The sequence below is a fragment of the Hydractinia symbiolongicarpus genome, chromosome 11 (genome assembly GCF_029227915.1).
Source record: "Hydractinia symbiolongicarpus strain clone_291-10 chromosome 11, HSymV2.1, whole genome shotgun sequence".
In the NCBI taxonomy this organism is placed as follows: Eukaryota; Metazoa; Cnidaria; class Hydrozoa; order Anthoathecata; family Hydractiniidae; genus Hydractinia; species Hydractinia symbiolongicarpus.
Genome location: NC_079885.1, coordinates 16912818 through 16932004, shown reverse-complemented (window position 1 = coordinate 16932004; position 19187 = coordinate 16912818). Strand labels below are relative to the sequence as shown.

At 33.2% G+C, this 19187-nt stretch overlaps 1 protein-coding gene across 3 annotated transcripts in view; it reads right to left on the bottom strand.

Moving 5' to 3' along the window:
* The window catches only part of LOC130614738 (uncharacterized), a 47134-nt gene that overhangs the window by 10226 nt on the left and 17721 nt on the right, over window positions 1–19187 (bottom strand). For all 3 annotated transcript variants that reach the window (XM_057436180.1, XM_057436182.1, XM_057436181.1), the window contains exons 5-12: window positions 16768–16845; window positions 15384–15627; window positions 15162–15257; window positions 11813–11907; window positions 9232–9456; window positions 7103–7266; window positions 3593–3811; window positions 3431–3473 (exon numbers count right to left, since the gene is read on the bottom strand). In XM_057436180.1, the coding sequence (XP_057292163.1) occupies window positions 3431–3473; window positions 3593–3811; window positions 7103–7266; window positions 9232–9456; window positions 11813–11907; window positions 15162–15257; window positions 15384–15627; window positions 16768–16845 (1164 nt within the window). The remainder of the gene's footprint in view (window positions 1–3430; window positions 3474–3592; window positions 3812–7102; window positions 7267–9231; window positions 9457–11812; window positions 11908–15161; window positions 15258–15383; window positions 15628–16767; window positions 16846–19187) is intronic.

The following is a 19187-nucleotide window of genomic DNA, read 5'->3' as shown; positions in this document are numbered from 1 at the left end:
TGCATATAGAAACATACAAAACAAATTTCTAAAGCTTAGAATAAATATAATCGAAGCCATAAAAATTAACATCACAAAATACGCAAATTGTAAACATCATATGCAACAGGAATATATGTTATAATTATACGAAGTTAAAATTTCTTTCCATAAAATGTTTGGCAGTACAGCAAAGTTTTTGGCTTAATCGGGATCAAATCAAATGAATTAACTTAACAGTAACGTTTTGCATTATATCGATTCTTTCTTTACCATATGATATATTATCAGGAAATTTTCTCTTTAGATAAGCAGAAATGAAATTAGCGGGAATTTTACCTTTCATACCCTTTTGCAATTGTGCAGCGAATCCGGAAAGTTTTTTTCCAAATCAGCTATGTAATTTAAAATTACCTTCTGATTTGGGTTAACTGCAACACCACATACAACAACAAAACTTCACTTATACTGACAAACTTCGAACGTTTTGCACACTTTGATGTACATACAATTCGTAAAGTCTCCTCATTTTTCCAAATTTATCTTTTTTGGTTTAGACAGGAAATTTGTCTGTAGCTCAACATGTCCATTATTGGGCCAAAAACTCGCGTGAACAACGATCTTGCCACGTAAACAAACACCAATTTTTGAGACTCGGTTTGTAATTTTGAAGATTAATTAATTAGGTTCGTTGAATTATCAGCTAATACTAAGCTTGGTGGCAGTTCTACTAATACTAATTGGTACCCTGCATGTTTGTCTCATATTTTAGACTTTTTTCTTCTTACACAAATTATTTGCTTGTTTTAGGCACGATTTTCTAAACTGGAATAGCCAAGAGTAAATTTTGAATAAAAATGCTTTAGACTTGACGCTCATGCTGCATTCGCTATGTCCAGCCAAACATGATGATGCAGTTTTTGAATCCATGAAATCTACTTATCCTGAAATGTTACACTATGGTCGGTATCGTGATGACTGTTTGTCACTCCGGTGTGGCTCAAAAGAAAGGTTAAATGAATTTTTTACGTTTTTAAATTCATATAATGAAGATTCAAAATTTACCATGGAAATAGGCCGTAATGACTTGTGTTTCTTGGATCTACAATTAAAGTTGAGCAATAATCTTATTTCTACCACTGTGTATAGCAAACCTACTGATTCACACTTGTATCTTCATGCTACATCATGCTATAATAAATCATCTATTAAAGGCATTCCTAAAGGTGTGGCATTGAGACTTCGACGAATATGTAGTAGTGACGAAAATTATCAGAAAAAGGCTAAGGAATATACATCGTATCTCAAACAAAGGGGCTACAAGAGTAAATGTATGGATCATTCACTTCAGATGGTTTCACAAATGACACGAACTGAAGCAAGAAAAAAGATGACGAAACGTTCTGAAAAAAATCCAGTCATTTTCACCGCCTGTTTCAATCCAAGGGGACAAGATATTAGCTCAATAATCAAGCGCAATTTACCACTTCTACAACAACAACCTGAGCTTAACAAACTTTTTCCCAAAGGCTCAATAATAGTGGCGAATAAAAGGGAACGAAACCTGAGATATCTTTTACTACGTAGCGATCCATACAATATGAAACCTGATCTTACCGCAAATACGTCATCTGGTTATATAAAGTGCAACAAAAATTGTGATTCTTGCAAAAATTATGTTGATGAAACATCTTGTATAACATCATTTGCATCACATCATTTGCATCACATCATTCGGAGCAGCACTTTCACCACAAGTAACGTTGTGGCCAATTTCTTGTTAATGATTTCAAGGATTTCCTTGCTTATACGTCCAAGTTCATTTTTCGACGGATTAATTAACCGTACAGTCGTGTTATTTTCAAAATTCTCTTTGTGATCTTTCAAAGTGATAAAACAGTTAGTTTTAGAATTTATTTTTAATCTGTCGATAACATTGTCTCCTTTTAGAATAACTTTGCCTTTGTTTATGACCTGCTTGTGAATATTGCTGTTTGTTTTTTTGTTGGTTAGCCTATACATGTTTGAAGTTTTATCTGCGGCTGTTAGTGTTTTATTAGACCTACGGATTTTTTTCAAATCATTGTTTAGTCTATCTTGGAAGTTGTTACGTACGTACTAGACCTTAACGTTTTTGATCATCTCTAGTAAGTCGTTTTTAAAGGGTATCAATTCTTTGACTTGTGGCGGGCATTTTAAAGTTTAAAGTTTTAACAGGTTGTGGGAAAAGATATAATCAGCATGCTGAAAGAACTGACTTTTGTTCATTTAGAATTACATTTTCTTTACATTTAGTGTAAACTTTTGTGCGTATGGCTTATATTTGATACACTAAAAGAGCTACTTTGTTGATTTTGATTTTATACTCTTCGTAAGCTATTTTTTCTTTTTGACATTTTGGATTAACTTATTGTTGTAGAAGGCATATAGAATATGCATATTAAAATAACAGAATTTTGCAAATCTATGGTTTAACGCTCAATTTTCACATTTTATATACACTTCTTTGGGACAGGATGGTATGAAATAGACCGAAATACCTGATCTTAGTCGCTTTTAATTTAAAGGCTGTGGCCAGTGAAACTTTAAGGTGAACATTTTGTGAAAGACAATGACATGACATATACTGATAAAACTGATTTTTGTCGTTTTAACTTTTTCTGACATTTCATGTTAATTTTGTGAGGAAGGACCATACACAGAAGAAGAATTAGATTTTACATCTTGAAAGCTGTGTTTTTCTATATTTTGTATAAATTTTTACCAGGGGAGGACTGTGTGCAACATAGAGAAATGAGTGATTCTTCTTGATTTAAATTTAATGCATTCCAAATAAGAGCTTTTTGAAATTGTGTGTAAGATTTAATGGGTAAGGACAACATACAAAATGTCAAAAGAACTGATTTTTGTTGAATCAGAAGTACTCCCTATAAATATTCTTTTTTTACACTTTGTGAAGCTTTTGTGGGGGAAAGAGTGTATGCATAATCGAAGTAACTGATTTTTGTTGCAAACTGTTTTTCTTTGACATTTTGGATTAAAATATTCTTTTAGAGGGCATATGGAATAGATATACCAAAATAATTAAATTTTGCAAACTTTGATTTATATATATATATATATATATATATAATATATATATATATATATATATATATATATATATATATATATATATATATATATATATATATATAGGGAGTATTTCAGTAGCTTTATTGTTTAAAGGTCACAAATATACTGCAGTTGTTAGACACCTTCAATTTTGTTAGCCACTTATATAATAATGCAGATTGTTAGATTCACACTGCCGTATAGTTTGTTTTTGATGCATGTATATCTATTACATGGATTAAATGAGAAATACAGTGGATTCTTCCACGGGAATTCGGCTGGTAGTATCATTATTTTAGATTTTCTAAACTAGCTAGACTTCAAAAACATCCCATACCTTTCTTTGTTACAGTCGTCCATGCTTCTAAACCTTGGAATTCCTAAAATCGTGAAAGAATAGATTTATACTAACTGAGCTATGATCGGTTGGTTCGCTATATTAACCACATAACTTCAAAACGTGATGATTTGAAGGAAGAAAGGAAGGAAGGACATTAACCTTAATATTATCCAAATTCATATACTGCATGTTGTTACTCAGTATGGAAGCTCCAGTGACTCTGTTTCCAACTACGCCAGATTGTTGCCATGGTTGCACTCCATTTTGTTGTTGTTGTTGTTGTTGTGGTGGTGGTAGTGGTGAATGCTGCTGCCACTGCTGTTGTTGAGGTTGTCCAGTTTGTTCATAAGTTAGATTTGAAGATGATTGCGTCTGAGTCTGAAGTTATACAAAATTCTAAACAATACGCTTTTACAGGTGATTAACAACACACACAGAAACAGCAAATGCAATATACTTTTATTAACTTTTTTGTTGTGGCCGGCGAAATTCGGTGGAATTTTTCCACGAGCAGTCGTTAGTCTATCTGTTTGCAATGCAAGTCGTGGTCGTACAAAATAACGAGCCGCAAAATAAAGTCCGTCCGTACGGCATATGGGAACCACCAGCACTGTTTGTCTGTCTGTGACTTTTACAAAGGTGATATTTTTACCACACAAATGCGCGAGTTTTTCGAGTTTGTTTGTTTTGTTTACATTTGTTTCGCAGCTGTCATATAAACCACGTGATACAAAATAAGCGACATAATTCGCTCAAATATGCACTTTCAAACAGGACGGCATACAAATAGAAAGTTCCCTTGGCGTAAACACAAACAAACATAACAATATCTCGACAAAGTTCTAGAAAAAAAAGGCGAACTATAAAAGCGCATAAAAATGCCTTTTTTTCGACGATCCCTTAGTCATTAAAGTGAAGATATTAAAAGCCAGAAAATTCTAAGTAAAAAAAGTAAAATGATTTAAAAAAGCATATAATATTGAACAGGGTTACCATCGACACACAAAAAACAACAAAAGAACGGTCCATTCATCTTGCAGAAAGTGCAAAAATGAAAAGGTAAAGTAGTTCAAAAAATAATATATGAGAAAGAAAGAAAAGTCGGAGCTACGTGTTACTTTTTTATGTAGCACACCTAAAATTGTCAAAGAGAATCGCATTCTCAAAAAAATCTATTGTAACTTTAATTCTTAAAGTTTTATATTTCACCGCGTTTTTTAAAAAATAAAAAGCTAGTATTTTCGTTTCTATTTTTTTGCATAATTAATGTGTCCCCTGGTGCGTAACTAATATATTTAACCTAAAATTCAAAATGCTGCACTAAGCTGTTAGCTGGATACCAAAAAATTGCTAGAGAAAGAGGAAATTTTGGTTTGTTGAAATCTGCAAATGTCATAATTTTTACATTACTATTGTTTCTTTTTATATGTATACCTAGCTATACGTCTCCCCAGTTTAACTATATTTAACTGGGTGTCCTAGCTACTGTAGCTAATGTTAGCTTCAAGCTCTATTAGCTAGCTGCTAACGTATGAGCTATGTTGTTATTCTTTTTTTTTTTGAGCTATTTATAGCTATTTATAGCTACCTTAGTAGTCAAATTGTTTTGAGCACGAATTATGTAAGAACTTTAAAACTGGCTATTTTGTCGCCGTTTTTACTACCGAGACTAGTGAAGCACGGAAGGATACCAGTCTAGTGTAGCGGTACGTAAGAGTTATAAGTTTTTCAGTGTTGAGAACTATTTGCTCACCAAGAGTTCCAACAGGCTAAAATTCTTTTTAAAAAATAAAATAAATCAAAGATAATTGTTTTTATCGATTTTTTGGTTTCATTCAGATTTCATAAAATCAGTGTTTACAAACATAAACTCATTTTTCTACTTTCATATTTTTCTTTTTTGTCTTTTGCTGTTCCAGTTGAAAATAATTAATTATTAATATCGTACGCAAATTTCCTGCACAATTGGAGAACTAAGGCAAATACTCCTCCGTAGAGGATTGTAATCATTCCGTAATGCGCCGTATAACTTCTTGCCGAAACGGCTTATTGAACTTTTAGGATAGTGTAAGGACATTTTTATACCCAGCATAGAGTATCACTTTTCTCACATTTTCTGTAAACATTACAAGGTAGTCACATGTAATATAACAAGATGAACGATTTTTGTAAAATTTAAAGTGTGTGTTAATTTTTACTATATTTCCGGACAACACGCCTGTCAAAATAGCCCTTGCCTATGCTGAAGAACATTATGAAAGACCACGTAGAAGACCTATTTCGACATGGCTTTTCATGATGAAGAAACAAATTAGGGAAGAGCATGGCCTTCCTTGGAAAGAAACATGCACATTGGCTATTGACCAAGACGTAAGGCAGAAATATATATATATATATATATATGACAAAACATATTGATTTTGTGCACGCATTACCTTATTCCATGAAATTAACGAGTCGAGACATTAACGCGAATTAAATTAACGGTCATAAAATTAACGCGGTTTAATGAAATTATTTTAAAAAAGGCATTTAATTAACGCGGTTGAGCAAGGTTGGTTTCAAAAATGCATTTAATAAGCGCAAATTTGAGAATATGCGAATCACACAAAGCAAAAATTACGGCAACAGTTGAATCCACGGTGGTGAAGCGGCCTTCTCTATTACAAGGCGGTTTGGAAATCGAAATAAAAGTTTTCGTTGTTTGGAAAGACAATGTTAAAAATTTAAAGAAAAGGTGCTTTTAGTTAATTTTCCACTTGGATCAGAGTATGACGATTATACAAAAGCTATTTTAAAAAAGATCGCTGAAAAACAGAACACCGTTGAGCTATCGTCCGACGAGGAGGAAATAGTAAAAAAATTTTTATGTTTTTTAGGCTTCTTTATATTGTAAAAAAGTTACCAAATTAACAGTATTATAATTAAAGAGTCATGAAATTAACAGTCGTTAAATTAACACTGCATTTAATTAACAGTCATTAAATTAACGCGAATTTTGAAAAACCGTGTTAATTTCATGATTTGTTAATTTTATGGAATAAGGTATGTAAATTCATTTTATGGTTATGATGAATACAGTGCACTTAAAACTTTCAGATCAAATAACTTGGAAACGAGGTGGTGACGCCAGTCATTTTCAACCGCGTAGGTAACTAAAGACCACCTGGGACCAATTTGGGTAAGTTTCCTTAACCTGGGTCCCTGAATCCGTTTCGGAATGGACGGGTTTATGATGTCATCAAAAAACCTTTAAACCACAATATTTCCGTAACCGTTTGTCATAAGTACATGATCCTATACATTTTCTTGATCAACATTTTAAGACCTATACAATGAAAGCAACAGGTATACAAATTTTGTAAAAAATTTTTTTTTTTTTTTTGGGGGGGGGGGTTTGGCGGGTCTTTTTTAAACTCTCATATCCCCTCATCTGTTCGTTAAATGTACATGTTCATATACATCATTTTGATCAGCATTTCAAGGTCTGGCAATAGAGGCAACAGGTAAACAAATTTCTGAAAAAAGATTTTTTTGTGTCTTGACGGGTCCTTGCATCAAAATTCAACTGATGGTTCTCTTTTTCATTGTTCTCCAAGTGAATTTTTTCCACAGGCCTTATTGATAGTAAGTTGAAAAGCATAGTGCAAAAATATAGTTACAACTTGCCTGGTTTTGGATTTGGGGTCTTCGTAATGGAGAAACGGTTGCTTTCTTCTGAGAATACGTTCCCGCAGTCATTAGTCGACCAAGTTCATCGTCTTCGCGTAATTTTGCAGAATGAGCGCGTAGCGATGGATGAATAGGCTTTGCTCTAGTGTGACTCGATCCATCTATAAATAAAATACAGAAAGTATAAAAATGTTTTTAGAAAACACGAAACTTTTGAATTTGAACGAAAATCTGAAAATATGAGTGCAAATGGAAAGATTATAATCACGGCAAAATTGCGAAAAATCAAAAGTACAAATAAGCAAGAGATATTGCAGCAAAAAATTGTGGTCACTTTGTGGCTAACGCAAGCATAAATTTATCGCGAATCAACCAAGATATTTTCACGAATAACAAAGGTGAACCAGCTACTTTACCACAGCATTAATGTTTTAATACTAACTGGCGCCCCATTAAATTATCTATTTTTATTCTGGGATTTGAAACAATGCAAACGTTGAGTTTCATGGAAAATTAATGCAAATTTTGAGTTAGAAAATTTCATAAAAACCTAATCAAAATATCTGAAAAAGATATAAAAATATGGTTGATGTTGCAGCAGCTTTTTAGATCGATAGATAGATAGATGTGATATTTTACATGGCTAGCCTCACTAATATCGAGGGATATACCCTGTCTATTATTTCCAGGAGGGACCATGGCTTAGATGGAGAGTCCTAGAGTATTTAATGCTCATTTTGCGCTACGCAGACCCAATAAGGGCCCGCGCTCTACTAGACAATTCCTGGCAACATACAACGGCCCACACATGGAGCCATCTCCCTAATTTCCCTCACATGGCTTGGGTTAACCGGGGGCTATGGTAACATTCACTCGCCCATGTTAAATCGCCGTCAAGAGGAATCGAACCCCGGTCTCCCGCACAGAGTACGAGAGCTATAACCACTAATCTACGGCGCCACAAAACTGGAGAAGATAAAAATTCTAGATATATCTATATGTTTGAGTAAATTACATACATGCCGGAAAAAAAGCCATTTTTGTTTCTCGCCGCCAATAGCTCGAATTTCGTGTAAGTCACTAATGTCGAAAACCAACAGCCGTTCCGTAGCCCCTTTAACAAATAGGATGACACAAATTCTATTTAGACCTCATGTGACTTATTTTAATCATGAGAATTGCTCTTAATGTTTTCTGTGCATGTATTTTTATTAAAATTGATATACAGTCAAAAATTGTTTATCGGCGTTTTCAAAACGGCCATAATCAGGAACTCCGGAACTGTGATAATAGTAGAAAAGTTTCGATTTCATTTTCCATTTTATAAAAGTTTCAAGTCATTAAATTATTATTGAATTTACAATGAGTTGTGTTTTATGTAAAACATACCGTTTTAAACAAAAATTCCTTTTTTTTAAACCGCTGTCTTTTGGCACTTGCAGATTGTTATTTTTTTCTCTGTTTTAACGTTGTACAAGATCATTTTGTTCGCTTAGGTCAAGTGGTTGCCAAGATATTGAAAGCAAGTTCATTTCTGCCCTGAATATAACGCCTTTGGATAGGGTGTAGTTAAAACAGTCATCCAGCCTTTTTATTTCACAGAATATGCTGGTGCATTAATCGTAAATAAAAAAGTGAAACCTGGTTGCAGATGTCACCTCACATTCAAACAATTTTGTATCTAAAAAACCTCTAGGATTTGTTTACAAACTCCACGAACTGGACAAGTCTATCATTACCCGGTCATAGATTGAACTGTGGCCTTGCTCCAATACAGGTGTTTAAAAAGCTAGCTACTTTAAAAAGTTAAATTTTAACAGGTGATGTTTTAAAGTTTTAAAGGCCATGCTTAACACAGTTAGTTTTGGATAACCAGATCTATACCAAAATTTGCCTCGATTATTGAAATAATTAAAATATGTTGCGAGACTTTTACCAACTTCACATTTTGAATAAAAAAGGGTGGAAATCAAACTGTGAGATCTGTTCTGAATATTGCCATATGGCTTCGACTATGTTGATACCCCTTATGGAGCTCACAGATAATTATTTACTACAGACCATTAAGTTTTATTAATAATTCCGACATATGTATTAAAAGACACACTAAGAAATAGCCATCCTACCCAATCCTGAAATATCCATCGAAAGCAACGCCCATTTGGCGCATGAGTGTTTGGCGTCCTTCTTTGTGGAACAGTAGTCCAATCCAACATACGTTTTATCTCGAATCCGACACTCGTATGCAAATCCGCCTTGGCTTCCTGGTGCACACTCTTTGTAGGTTGGCAAATTTAACCGTGTCTTCTGGCAAACTATGTTGAGCAGACTTGTGAAATCAAATTGTGTAGCTAAACATCAAACAATGCGTACTAAGGGTTGATATTTTGTTAAGAATTGTTTTGCGTTAGGCATTCATTGTGGAAATAAAAATAAAAGACGCTCAAATTTGTCTTTAGATTAATTAAAATTAATGGGTTATTTATACGTTTATTTATAAGCCTTCAAGTTACTCCTTTTGTATTGCCAAACTTCATTTTACCTGGATATTTTCTATGGCTGCGTTTTCCCCTTAAAATTAGGCCTTTTTCGGACTGCGCCATAGAGAAGAAATAACTATAAGTATCGTAAGTACAATATTTACTGAAACAAAAACTTAAATGTAATGTTTAACTTCTCCATCATTACAAAGAGACTAGCCCACGGAAAAAGCCACAGGAATTTGCCTGTTGTACAACCATTTTGAACACAAGACAAAATACGGCTATTATTATACAGACTAGATCCGTAACTTGGCGTTGAACGCTAGGTTGAGCGGTTCAGTACAGGAAAACTGTGTAAGGGGGCTTAGTACAGGTAAACTGTGTGGAGTGCTAAGTACAGGTAAACTGTGTGGATCGCTCAGTACAGGTGTGGAGCGCTTAGTGCAGGTAAACTGTGTGGAGCGCTTAGTAAAATCATATTTCATTGAAATTTGTTTATAATTTTTGCTTACTACATCTCTGCATTTTAGGTTAAAAGGTACAAGATTTATGAATATGAAGACAAAACTAAAATATTAATGATTTGGATATGCTGAGCTCTTCAACAATGTCTGTTTTTTTCTTAAAAATGAATTGGTAATATTTTTATCACAGTGTGAAAGTAAAAAGTAGAACCGCTGTTCAACTATTTTGCTTTTACATGCATGAAAAGTAACTTTGTGACACAGATTCGGAACAGCAGAACCAAGACAACGTTTTAATAGTCAAGTGGAGCAGAATTTAACTCGGGGTACTTTATATGATAAGCATTAAATCCCTGTACCTGTAGAGGCAGCAACTTGGAAACTTTTAGAGAATTATTTAATTTTTTTTTGTAGTTTAAAAAATATAGCTAGTAATCTTAACATAGGCCATACCGTTCAAATTAACGGATCGCGAATCGCTATTCGCAGGTTATTTCCTATTTTTCGCATATCAAATTTACCTACTAAACATAAAATTCGCAGACGGAAACTTGCGCATAAATTTTAATCTTGATGTTTCACACGTTTCTTTATGAAAAATACGCAACAGGTGATAGATACAATTGTAACTTTTGTTGTCACATGTAACAGATTGTTTAAAAGCGCTATCGATCACTATATTTCAATAACCGGACGTTTCTTTATTTATTTAAACGCGATAATATGGAGCTTAAACGAAATGGTATTTTGTCCTAAAATCATCAAAACGCGATCATAAACAACACCGTATTCTATTTAAATCCAGCAAACCGCTATCATATAGAACTTAAACAATTGGGTAATAGGTGTTTCATGTATTCTTCAATAAAAAATAGTCTATTGTAACCCCATCCTAGCAAAAACATTCACCCATTATCTATTTTACGGAATAAGCAAACTTAAGCCTTTCCATTTAAATAAAATCATAGGGTCTGTCGCAAATCCAACAGAGCGCTTAGAACGATACACAAAGACAGTTTTTCCCGAAAAAACCGTTCTACAAATTTTGGCTAAATTAAAGAAAAAACAGGCTACAACCTGTTTAACCTTTTCATAACAAAAAACAGTTCGCCAGTGTTTTTTATTTTGCATAATAAGTTCCTGCAAAAGTTAAAAAATAAACTTCTTGGTACAGGTAAACCATGTTGAAAAGTCATGTTAAGTGCTTACAGCAGTACGCCCTCTCAGGCGTTATTTCCATTTCGAAAAATAACTGTATCCCAACTTTAACTTAAATAAAAAACACAGACTATGCCTATTGTTTACCCATTTTGCTACAATATTTACAGAGGGATTGTGCGAAATAAGTTAAAGTTAACTGCCAGTTTAAACACGAACACAGCCTAGTTACAGCCTGTCGTTACAAAATTAACTGTAAGAAATAATACCTATATCAGATTGGTGAAGATAACACAAAAACAAACAATAATGTTAGCTGGGATGAAAATCACTCAGCTGAGTAAAAACCTAAACAGAATAGGATAAACACAGCTGGCTAGGCTCTGCTCCATCAGGATCTAAATTTGTAACCAAAATCTTAAAATTGGTTTGTTTAGGGTTTATAAATGGTCAATAAACGAATTGAGTTCAGCCATGCATTAACAACAACATGATAGCTCTTTAAAAATTATGCCAATTTATATTTTTTTTTTATCACAAATCAGTGTACAAACGAATGTTTTTTATTCAAACAATGACTAGTTAAAAAAAACTTAACCAACCCATCATTTTGTTGACAGATACCGGATAGGCAGCCTTAACGGCATTCAATTTCGCCTTTCTCTTCTCCTCTGTCCACTTCGTAGGATCAGTCTCCCTATAAAGGTAACGATGTACACGTTAACAACAAAACAAATATACAAACAAACAAAATATCATTTTTATATCGAAAAAGGGCAATTACATTTCTGTAGTTTGATTCTAAAAATTGAATTTTTTCTGAGATTTCCTGAGCCTTAAGAAACTTGCGATTCACTGGAGAAATTAAAAGAATTATAGAACGGCTCAAATAAGATCACTGTCATTGATGTAACTCTCCATTCTTGCACATTCTAAATAACATTGTGTAATAATTAGATCACTCAGAAGGTTGAGAGACACAAGAAATTATACCCGCTTTATTGTAACCATAACAGACAACCTGCCAATAATTTTTTATGGTTTGCTACCTTTTTAAATGGTCTTTCTTTTAATATAAATACATTATCCTTCAGTATTTTTCAGGATTCTTTTTTGGCGGACGGTCTGCAAAATATAATACATAATTGTAAAATCAAAAGCTTGTTTTGATGAGATGAGATGAGACAAGGGACTGTATTTCTTAAACATGTAAGTTGAATCATTGTGTTGCCTTAACTATATGCAATATTTAGCATGTTTCTGCACAAAATTTCCAAAGAAAATAGCTAGCTAGCTAGCTAGCTAGGTAAAAAAAGGTGACAAATTTAAAATAGGAAAAACTACTTGTCTTGGAGAAGTTTAGAAAGTGCTTTATTAAACTATTATGAATTGCTAATTATAATTAAACTTTTTTTCTTTCAAATTATTACGGAGAGTTCGTTGAAGGTTTCAGCTGACAGAAATTTAAACGTATCCTTCTCGAGCTTTTGTTTAGTTGTCCACGTTTGTCTTTTGGTAGAGTTTAGTACTAAGGTTCTTTAATTGGTATCCACAGCAATCTCGTAATCACGTGCTCCTCTCGACAGCAGCCACCGATAACAAAAGAAGCAGCAGTATTTTGGAGTTTCTGTTATCGTGCTACTAAATTTGTGGAGAGTTTTTAAAAATAACAAAACCATAATCTATTTTTGACATAACCATACATTCTCCTTTTTCTTACACAGAAAGGAGCAATCTTTTCAGTTGTCTTAACTCAGACAAACAAATCTTAAGTTATAATTTCATTTATATGCGGTTTCCATAAAATGTTTTATTAAATTTTATCCCAAATAGTTTGTTTCTTTTCGTTCAATTACATTGAATTTATTATGTATTTTGTTTTTTAAGTGTGTGTTCATTGATCATTTGTGATGTACTGACCTGGATGTTACCAAGGAGGTTTTGAAAAGAAGGAGAGAGAACTTGCCGCGTCCCTTTAAATTTTCTATTCAATTTTTTATTGTGTCGGTGCCCCTTTCAACCGATCCGTGGCTCTGATTGGGCCCAATATTTACCTACCAGCATTGAAAACGAGTGTTTTAACGAGAAAAGATAAATCTTAAAATCACACTTACAGCAATGCAGAAGAGGAGGAAAACATGTGGCTTAGTTAAACTAAAAGATTCAATGGGGGTGAAGTTTGTTTTTCCACTTTCATAAGGACGCGGAAAGAGTGAAGTGCCTTCAAAGTGTGAAAAACTGCCTTGGAAGTTCGGAAAGTTTTACAACTTAAAAACTATTTCGTATGTCCCCTCCTGGGAAAATGTTAGTTAAAGGGTTGATTAACGTTTTTGTACAGTTTCGTCAAGAGGAGTTATTTATAAAATTGTGTTTTCAACTCTCAAAGTAGACGAATTCTCGGTAGGGTGTCGCAGCCCTCTGTGATGTCGGTGATGTTTTCCATTGTCATGGAAAAAATAATTATTAGTTCTAATTATGTATATTTGGGTAAAAGTTTTAAGCAATTTTTTATACTACTTGTATAATCGCAGTGACGTATGCTTTTGCTTTGATGTCACACTATTTTTTTATAATCTGAGCTTTGAGAATTTTTGATAAGTTCTCATTTCCAAGATGTCGTGAAAGTATGATCCGGCTTGATCAATTAAAGTGTCTCTCATAAGCTCAATTACAGAAAGGTTTTGTATATCTTCTCCTTTATATTTTTTCAACATGTTTAAATTCAAAACTTTTCCAATAATGTTTTTGATTTTTCTTCCAATTCTATTATATTTCTAACGTCTTTGCCTACCATTTCGCTTCTTGCTTGTTTATGATATGCAAAAACGACAAAATTATCAACTAACAAGCATCACTGAGAGAAAAATAGCCGCGAGCTCATAATTTATGCAAATAATAACAACAGATAACGGCTAATTTATTAATTTAAGCGTGAGATTTCAAATTCTGATTAACAATTCGATGTAAGAACAATAGAGAAAAGTAAACATGAGCCACGGATGATTTCAATAGAAATAAAAGAGTTCTCTCTCCTTCTTTTTAACACCTCCTTGATGTTACGGATGGATTTAATGAAGGTTTTTATCATGTCACCAAGTTCTCATGACATTGAGATCATTTTTAAGTTTTTCTGTCAGAGACATTATTGACTTCACTTTACAATAGATATAAATAGTTGTATCATCAGCGAATTGTAGGGTATGATTCTGTAAAATGGTAGACCTGTCAGATACATAGACGTTGAATGGCCTAATGTACTGCCTTGTGGTACTACAAAGAAGATTGACTTCGGGGTTGATTTGGACGTATTGTACGCGTTCAGCAAGATAACTGTGAATAGCACGTAAAAATTCGTTGGCTAGACCAAAGTAGTTTAATAAATTAAGAAGATTTGGATAATTGACGGTATGAAAAGCCTTGGAAAAGTCTGCGACTAATGCCAAAGTTATTCCACATTGCTTTAGCAATTTCATCTTTGGACTAAGTAACAATGTAGTACATAAATGTCTCTTGTGGGAACCTGAGTGTTTAGTTGGATAAAAGGCTTTTTATTTCAATAAATTTAATCAATTGAATATGTTTTTATTTAAAAGCTAAGGTTTAAAAGCAAGGTATAGTTTTTATATAAAATAAATTATTGATATCAAATATTTGGAAGGTACTTTTCTGTCTTTTTCAGTTGTATTTGGGTATGCGATATTCAAAATGTTTTAAGATGTTGTTTTTGTCTTCATTGCTCATGAACTTTTTCCTCACCATAAGCTCGACTTTCGTGCAAGTGCAAGTCACTAAAGTCAAAAATCGACAGCTAGTTTTGTAGTCCCTGTTAAAACATCCCCTTTAAAAAAATCAATTGTTTTTTGCAAACCAAGTATAGCCAGGTCTTATTTTCTATCTTTTAACTTAAAAGGAAGCAACCACAGAGTTAATAAATTATGCAAAACAAATTACGGTTGAAAATGTTCTTCAGTGACCCCCTCTTCTGCCATCCTTTGCTGCTGGCGCTCGTACTTTCTCTTATGATTCTTCTTCTGGGTCTTGCTCATACTAAAATAAAATAAAATTTGTAAACCAATAATCATTGCAACCGAAACTTTCCGGAAAAAATATGGTCATCTATTAAGAGTTGGCTTTTAACCCAGTTCTTCCACAGTAACAATAACATGACCTTACTCGTTCCAGTTTAATGGTTTTTCAGGGATTAACTCCTCTCTCAACACAGAAGATGACAATGTACTGTCAATATTTACATATTCTTCATATACTTCTTCTATTTCTTCTGATTCATTTTCATCATCTACATGGTCGCAGAAGTCCTCCTCCCCCTCAGTCGCAACAGCACCATATTTTGGCAACATTGCCAATGGCATGCCTTTGCTTACATTAATGCTGAACTCTTGAGCATTGTGATCTATTTCTGAAAGAATACAAAATACAATAAGAAGAATCACAATGATTAGACTATCATTGGTAAGTATTGGTAAGAACAAAATGCTCCACATTGTTTGACAGAGATCACACAGTAACTTCCACCATATCAGATACTTGCTTTTTTGATTTCTGTGCGGAAACCAACTATTACACTTTTTAGTTTATTAAGTTCATAAACCTATCTCTTATCTAAAAATTGATTTATTGGAAAGTGATTCAACGTTCTAAATATAAGTACACTGCTACACTCGTCCGTTTATGAAGGGGAATCTAGTTGATTATCTTCATCTGGGTAGCTAGCAAGCTCATCAGCGGTGGTAGCTAAAGTGGACATACTCAAGTCAACAACAAATATTACTGCCATCGTGGTCTCATTTTCTTTCTTTTCATAGTTTCAATCACTTGCAGAACTATATTCATCATCATCAGAGGCCAAGATATTCTTCACAACTTCTTTTTCAGAGACAGTGTTTTCCTAGGAGCAGCCTCATCAATTTGTTTACTATTGATTATCCCACAATATATGTAAAAGAATGCATATACAAGACTCAAACAGGCTTAAAGGGTAGACATTCAGAAACCCGCACATAGCAAACTATAACAAAATCACCAGTAAACAACTCTGTATTTACTTATTTATTGCATATGGTCCATATGGACCACAGTTGTACTCGAAATAGAGAAATTTTTCATCAGGACATAATAAAATAATTGTTTGTGTGTAGTTTATTTGTTCTTTGTTTGCCTAGAAAGCTATTGTAAAACTTCACAAAAATTGCTTGTTTTTACTTTTACGTGTTTCTTTAATTAAAAAACTTATTTTTTTATTCAAAAAAGACCTACTTGGACCAACCAAGCATGCAGCAAGTATAACAGACGTTTTTGGTTTGCTTTACAGCGCAGGGTTTCTAAACCTTGCTGATAAAAACTCGAAACAGACCTTACATATTGGATTTGATATCCAGATTACATCCTTATTCCCAGGGTTTCTTGGTCCCCAAATCGTTATTACAGAGCAGTATATTCATCATCAAAGGCAATGCCCTAGAAACACGGTGGATCCAGATTCTTCACTTTTAAAAACAAACAATGAAACAACTCAAAGAAACAAAACAACAAGACATACCATCCTCCCAGTTGTCACCAGTATCAGGTTGTTGCCAATCAGGATTATGATTGACACTTGTCGCCAATTTCCATGAAGCTATTGTTGGAAAGTTAAATGCAGTTGAAACAGTACTTTATCATGCGAGATTTTCGAAATGTTCCTCAATTAAATTTTTCTGTTAAAGGAGAACTAACGAAAAAACCTAATGTTTTTATAATTAATACAATCTTACGCATCACGAAAACAATATGGCATTAAAAAATTTTTATTTTTTATTTTTATGTGTCCACATTTTGTCCCCCAAAATCGATAATTACATTAACGGTGGTCGCCATTATCAAACAAAAGCCAACTCGGTTCGTACATACTTTGTTGCTTTGTGACGTCACACGGCGTACATAGCTCAACAGGATTTGTAATTTGCAATATTTTTATATCATAGTTTTTTATCTTCAGATTTTGTTGTTGAGTTGTGATGAATATTCCAATGTGTATGCAGCTAGTTATAGAAGTGTCGGTAGCTATCAATATATTTGGAAATTGAAAGACAAGTAAAATAAATATAAAGACAGGGGTAAAATGGATTGTAAAGAGAAATTCTTCGTAAATTTCAGGCGAATTTAGCTATATCCAAGTGGCAATTTTTTGTTAAGCTATTTTTTAACTTTTATGTTAACAACTATCCACAAAATTTCTTACATTTCTTTAGCAAAAAGCTGTAAAAAATATAGACATTTTTAACGGCAGCAGGCTTTAAATTTTTGTATAGTCTTTTAACACCTTTTATACCAGAATAAAGTTCTAAAGTTTTGGATTTTCAATAAAAGTTTAATTCACCTCGCATATTAAAAAAAATGTTTGTTACAATTTTCAAAATATCTTGATTTTTTAAATTCTTGCAAAATCAAGCTAATTGGTTTAAAAACCAATGCAGTAGCAAAATTACCTGTGACTAACTTGATAAACAATGCTGCTTGTTTTCTTCTTTAACTCTGATTTCGCATTTTTGTTAGTTTTTTGTTTTGAAAATGCTGCAAACGCTTGCAGGTCACATTCAGGGTTTATTTTATTTTTAGCTGCAATGACAAAACTTGAGGACAGTGGTAACAAATATGCATGTACTATACACGGCGATGAAGAAACTCAAAACGATTTTGTTGAGAAAAAACAACAAGAAAACCTGATGTTTTTAATTCTTGTTCTAAGTTCTACAAAAAAAGTAAAATTTACGTGACTTGAAATACAAATAACAAGTTATGCAGTCTAACAACGACAAGTTCAGGAGTTGATTTTTAAGCTGTGCTGAGCATCAAAGAGCGTTAAAAGGTGTTGGCTTACAGGGCGCCACTGTAAAATCTAATATGTAATAAATTACTGAAATTTAGTGGCTAAAGGTTAGACAGTTTTTTGTTATAACTAGATATTATACCAGATATTATAGCTAGATATGCTATTCAAGCAGAAATGATGTGCTGCCAAGCCATGTTTTGTTATTATCACACTCCCCTACTAATATGCTTTTATCTTACTGTTTAGTATACATTAATTATAAGCATATTTTTGGCTCAACAAGTGTACTTAGTAATCGCATTGTTTATTCGTAACAGTTCTGGCATAAATCAAACTCAGATAGCTGTCTAGAAGCTTCTTTCAGAAGGTGAAAAAACATTCATACGTTAAACATGATGCTGTTTTTACAAAAATGTTTCCACAGTTCACACATTTACATCAAACTGTAAAAACATTTATTAGGTGTTGTAGCTCAGCTTTTTTTTCTCAAAAAATTAGATTTAAGGTTCTTAGGGGCACTCCAGTGAAAAAAATGTTATTTTGATAAGACAATGCATAAATGTCAGAAAAAACCTTTTACAATCGTTAAAAATCTTTATTTATACCTTAATCCGGTCTGTAAACATCTTCAATTTTAAATAAATTTGTAAGGTCGCGTAAAGTCGAGGGGACTAGGTTCGAATAAATGAGCATACATCACATCGTGCAGAAAGTCCGTGACCTCAGCAGCACACCTTCTAAACATTTGTTTACGTACTGTTTACATTGTTCGTTGATAAGACGTCTTGTAATAATGACGAAGATTATAACTTAGAAAACATAGAATTGGATAATTCTCTTCATGAAAAAGACTTTACAAAGCTACAGCCGCACGACTTCGAACCTCTTGAGTCTCACAAGGGAGAAATTAATAATGATGCAAAGTGACGAGCTGTCTTTTACTGACTCAAAGCAACGTTCTTAGCAAAATATTTTCTTTTTAAAGAAATAAAAAATATATTTAATCGCTTTTTTTAACACTCGTTTCGTCAAAAAAACTTTATCATTCGCTTCAGTAAAAAATCTTTCCTACTTTACAAGCCAATTTATTTTTATTTCACAGTTCAGCAATATTTTTCCTCCGCACGCGCTTTTTTGGGCACAAATGC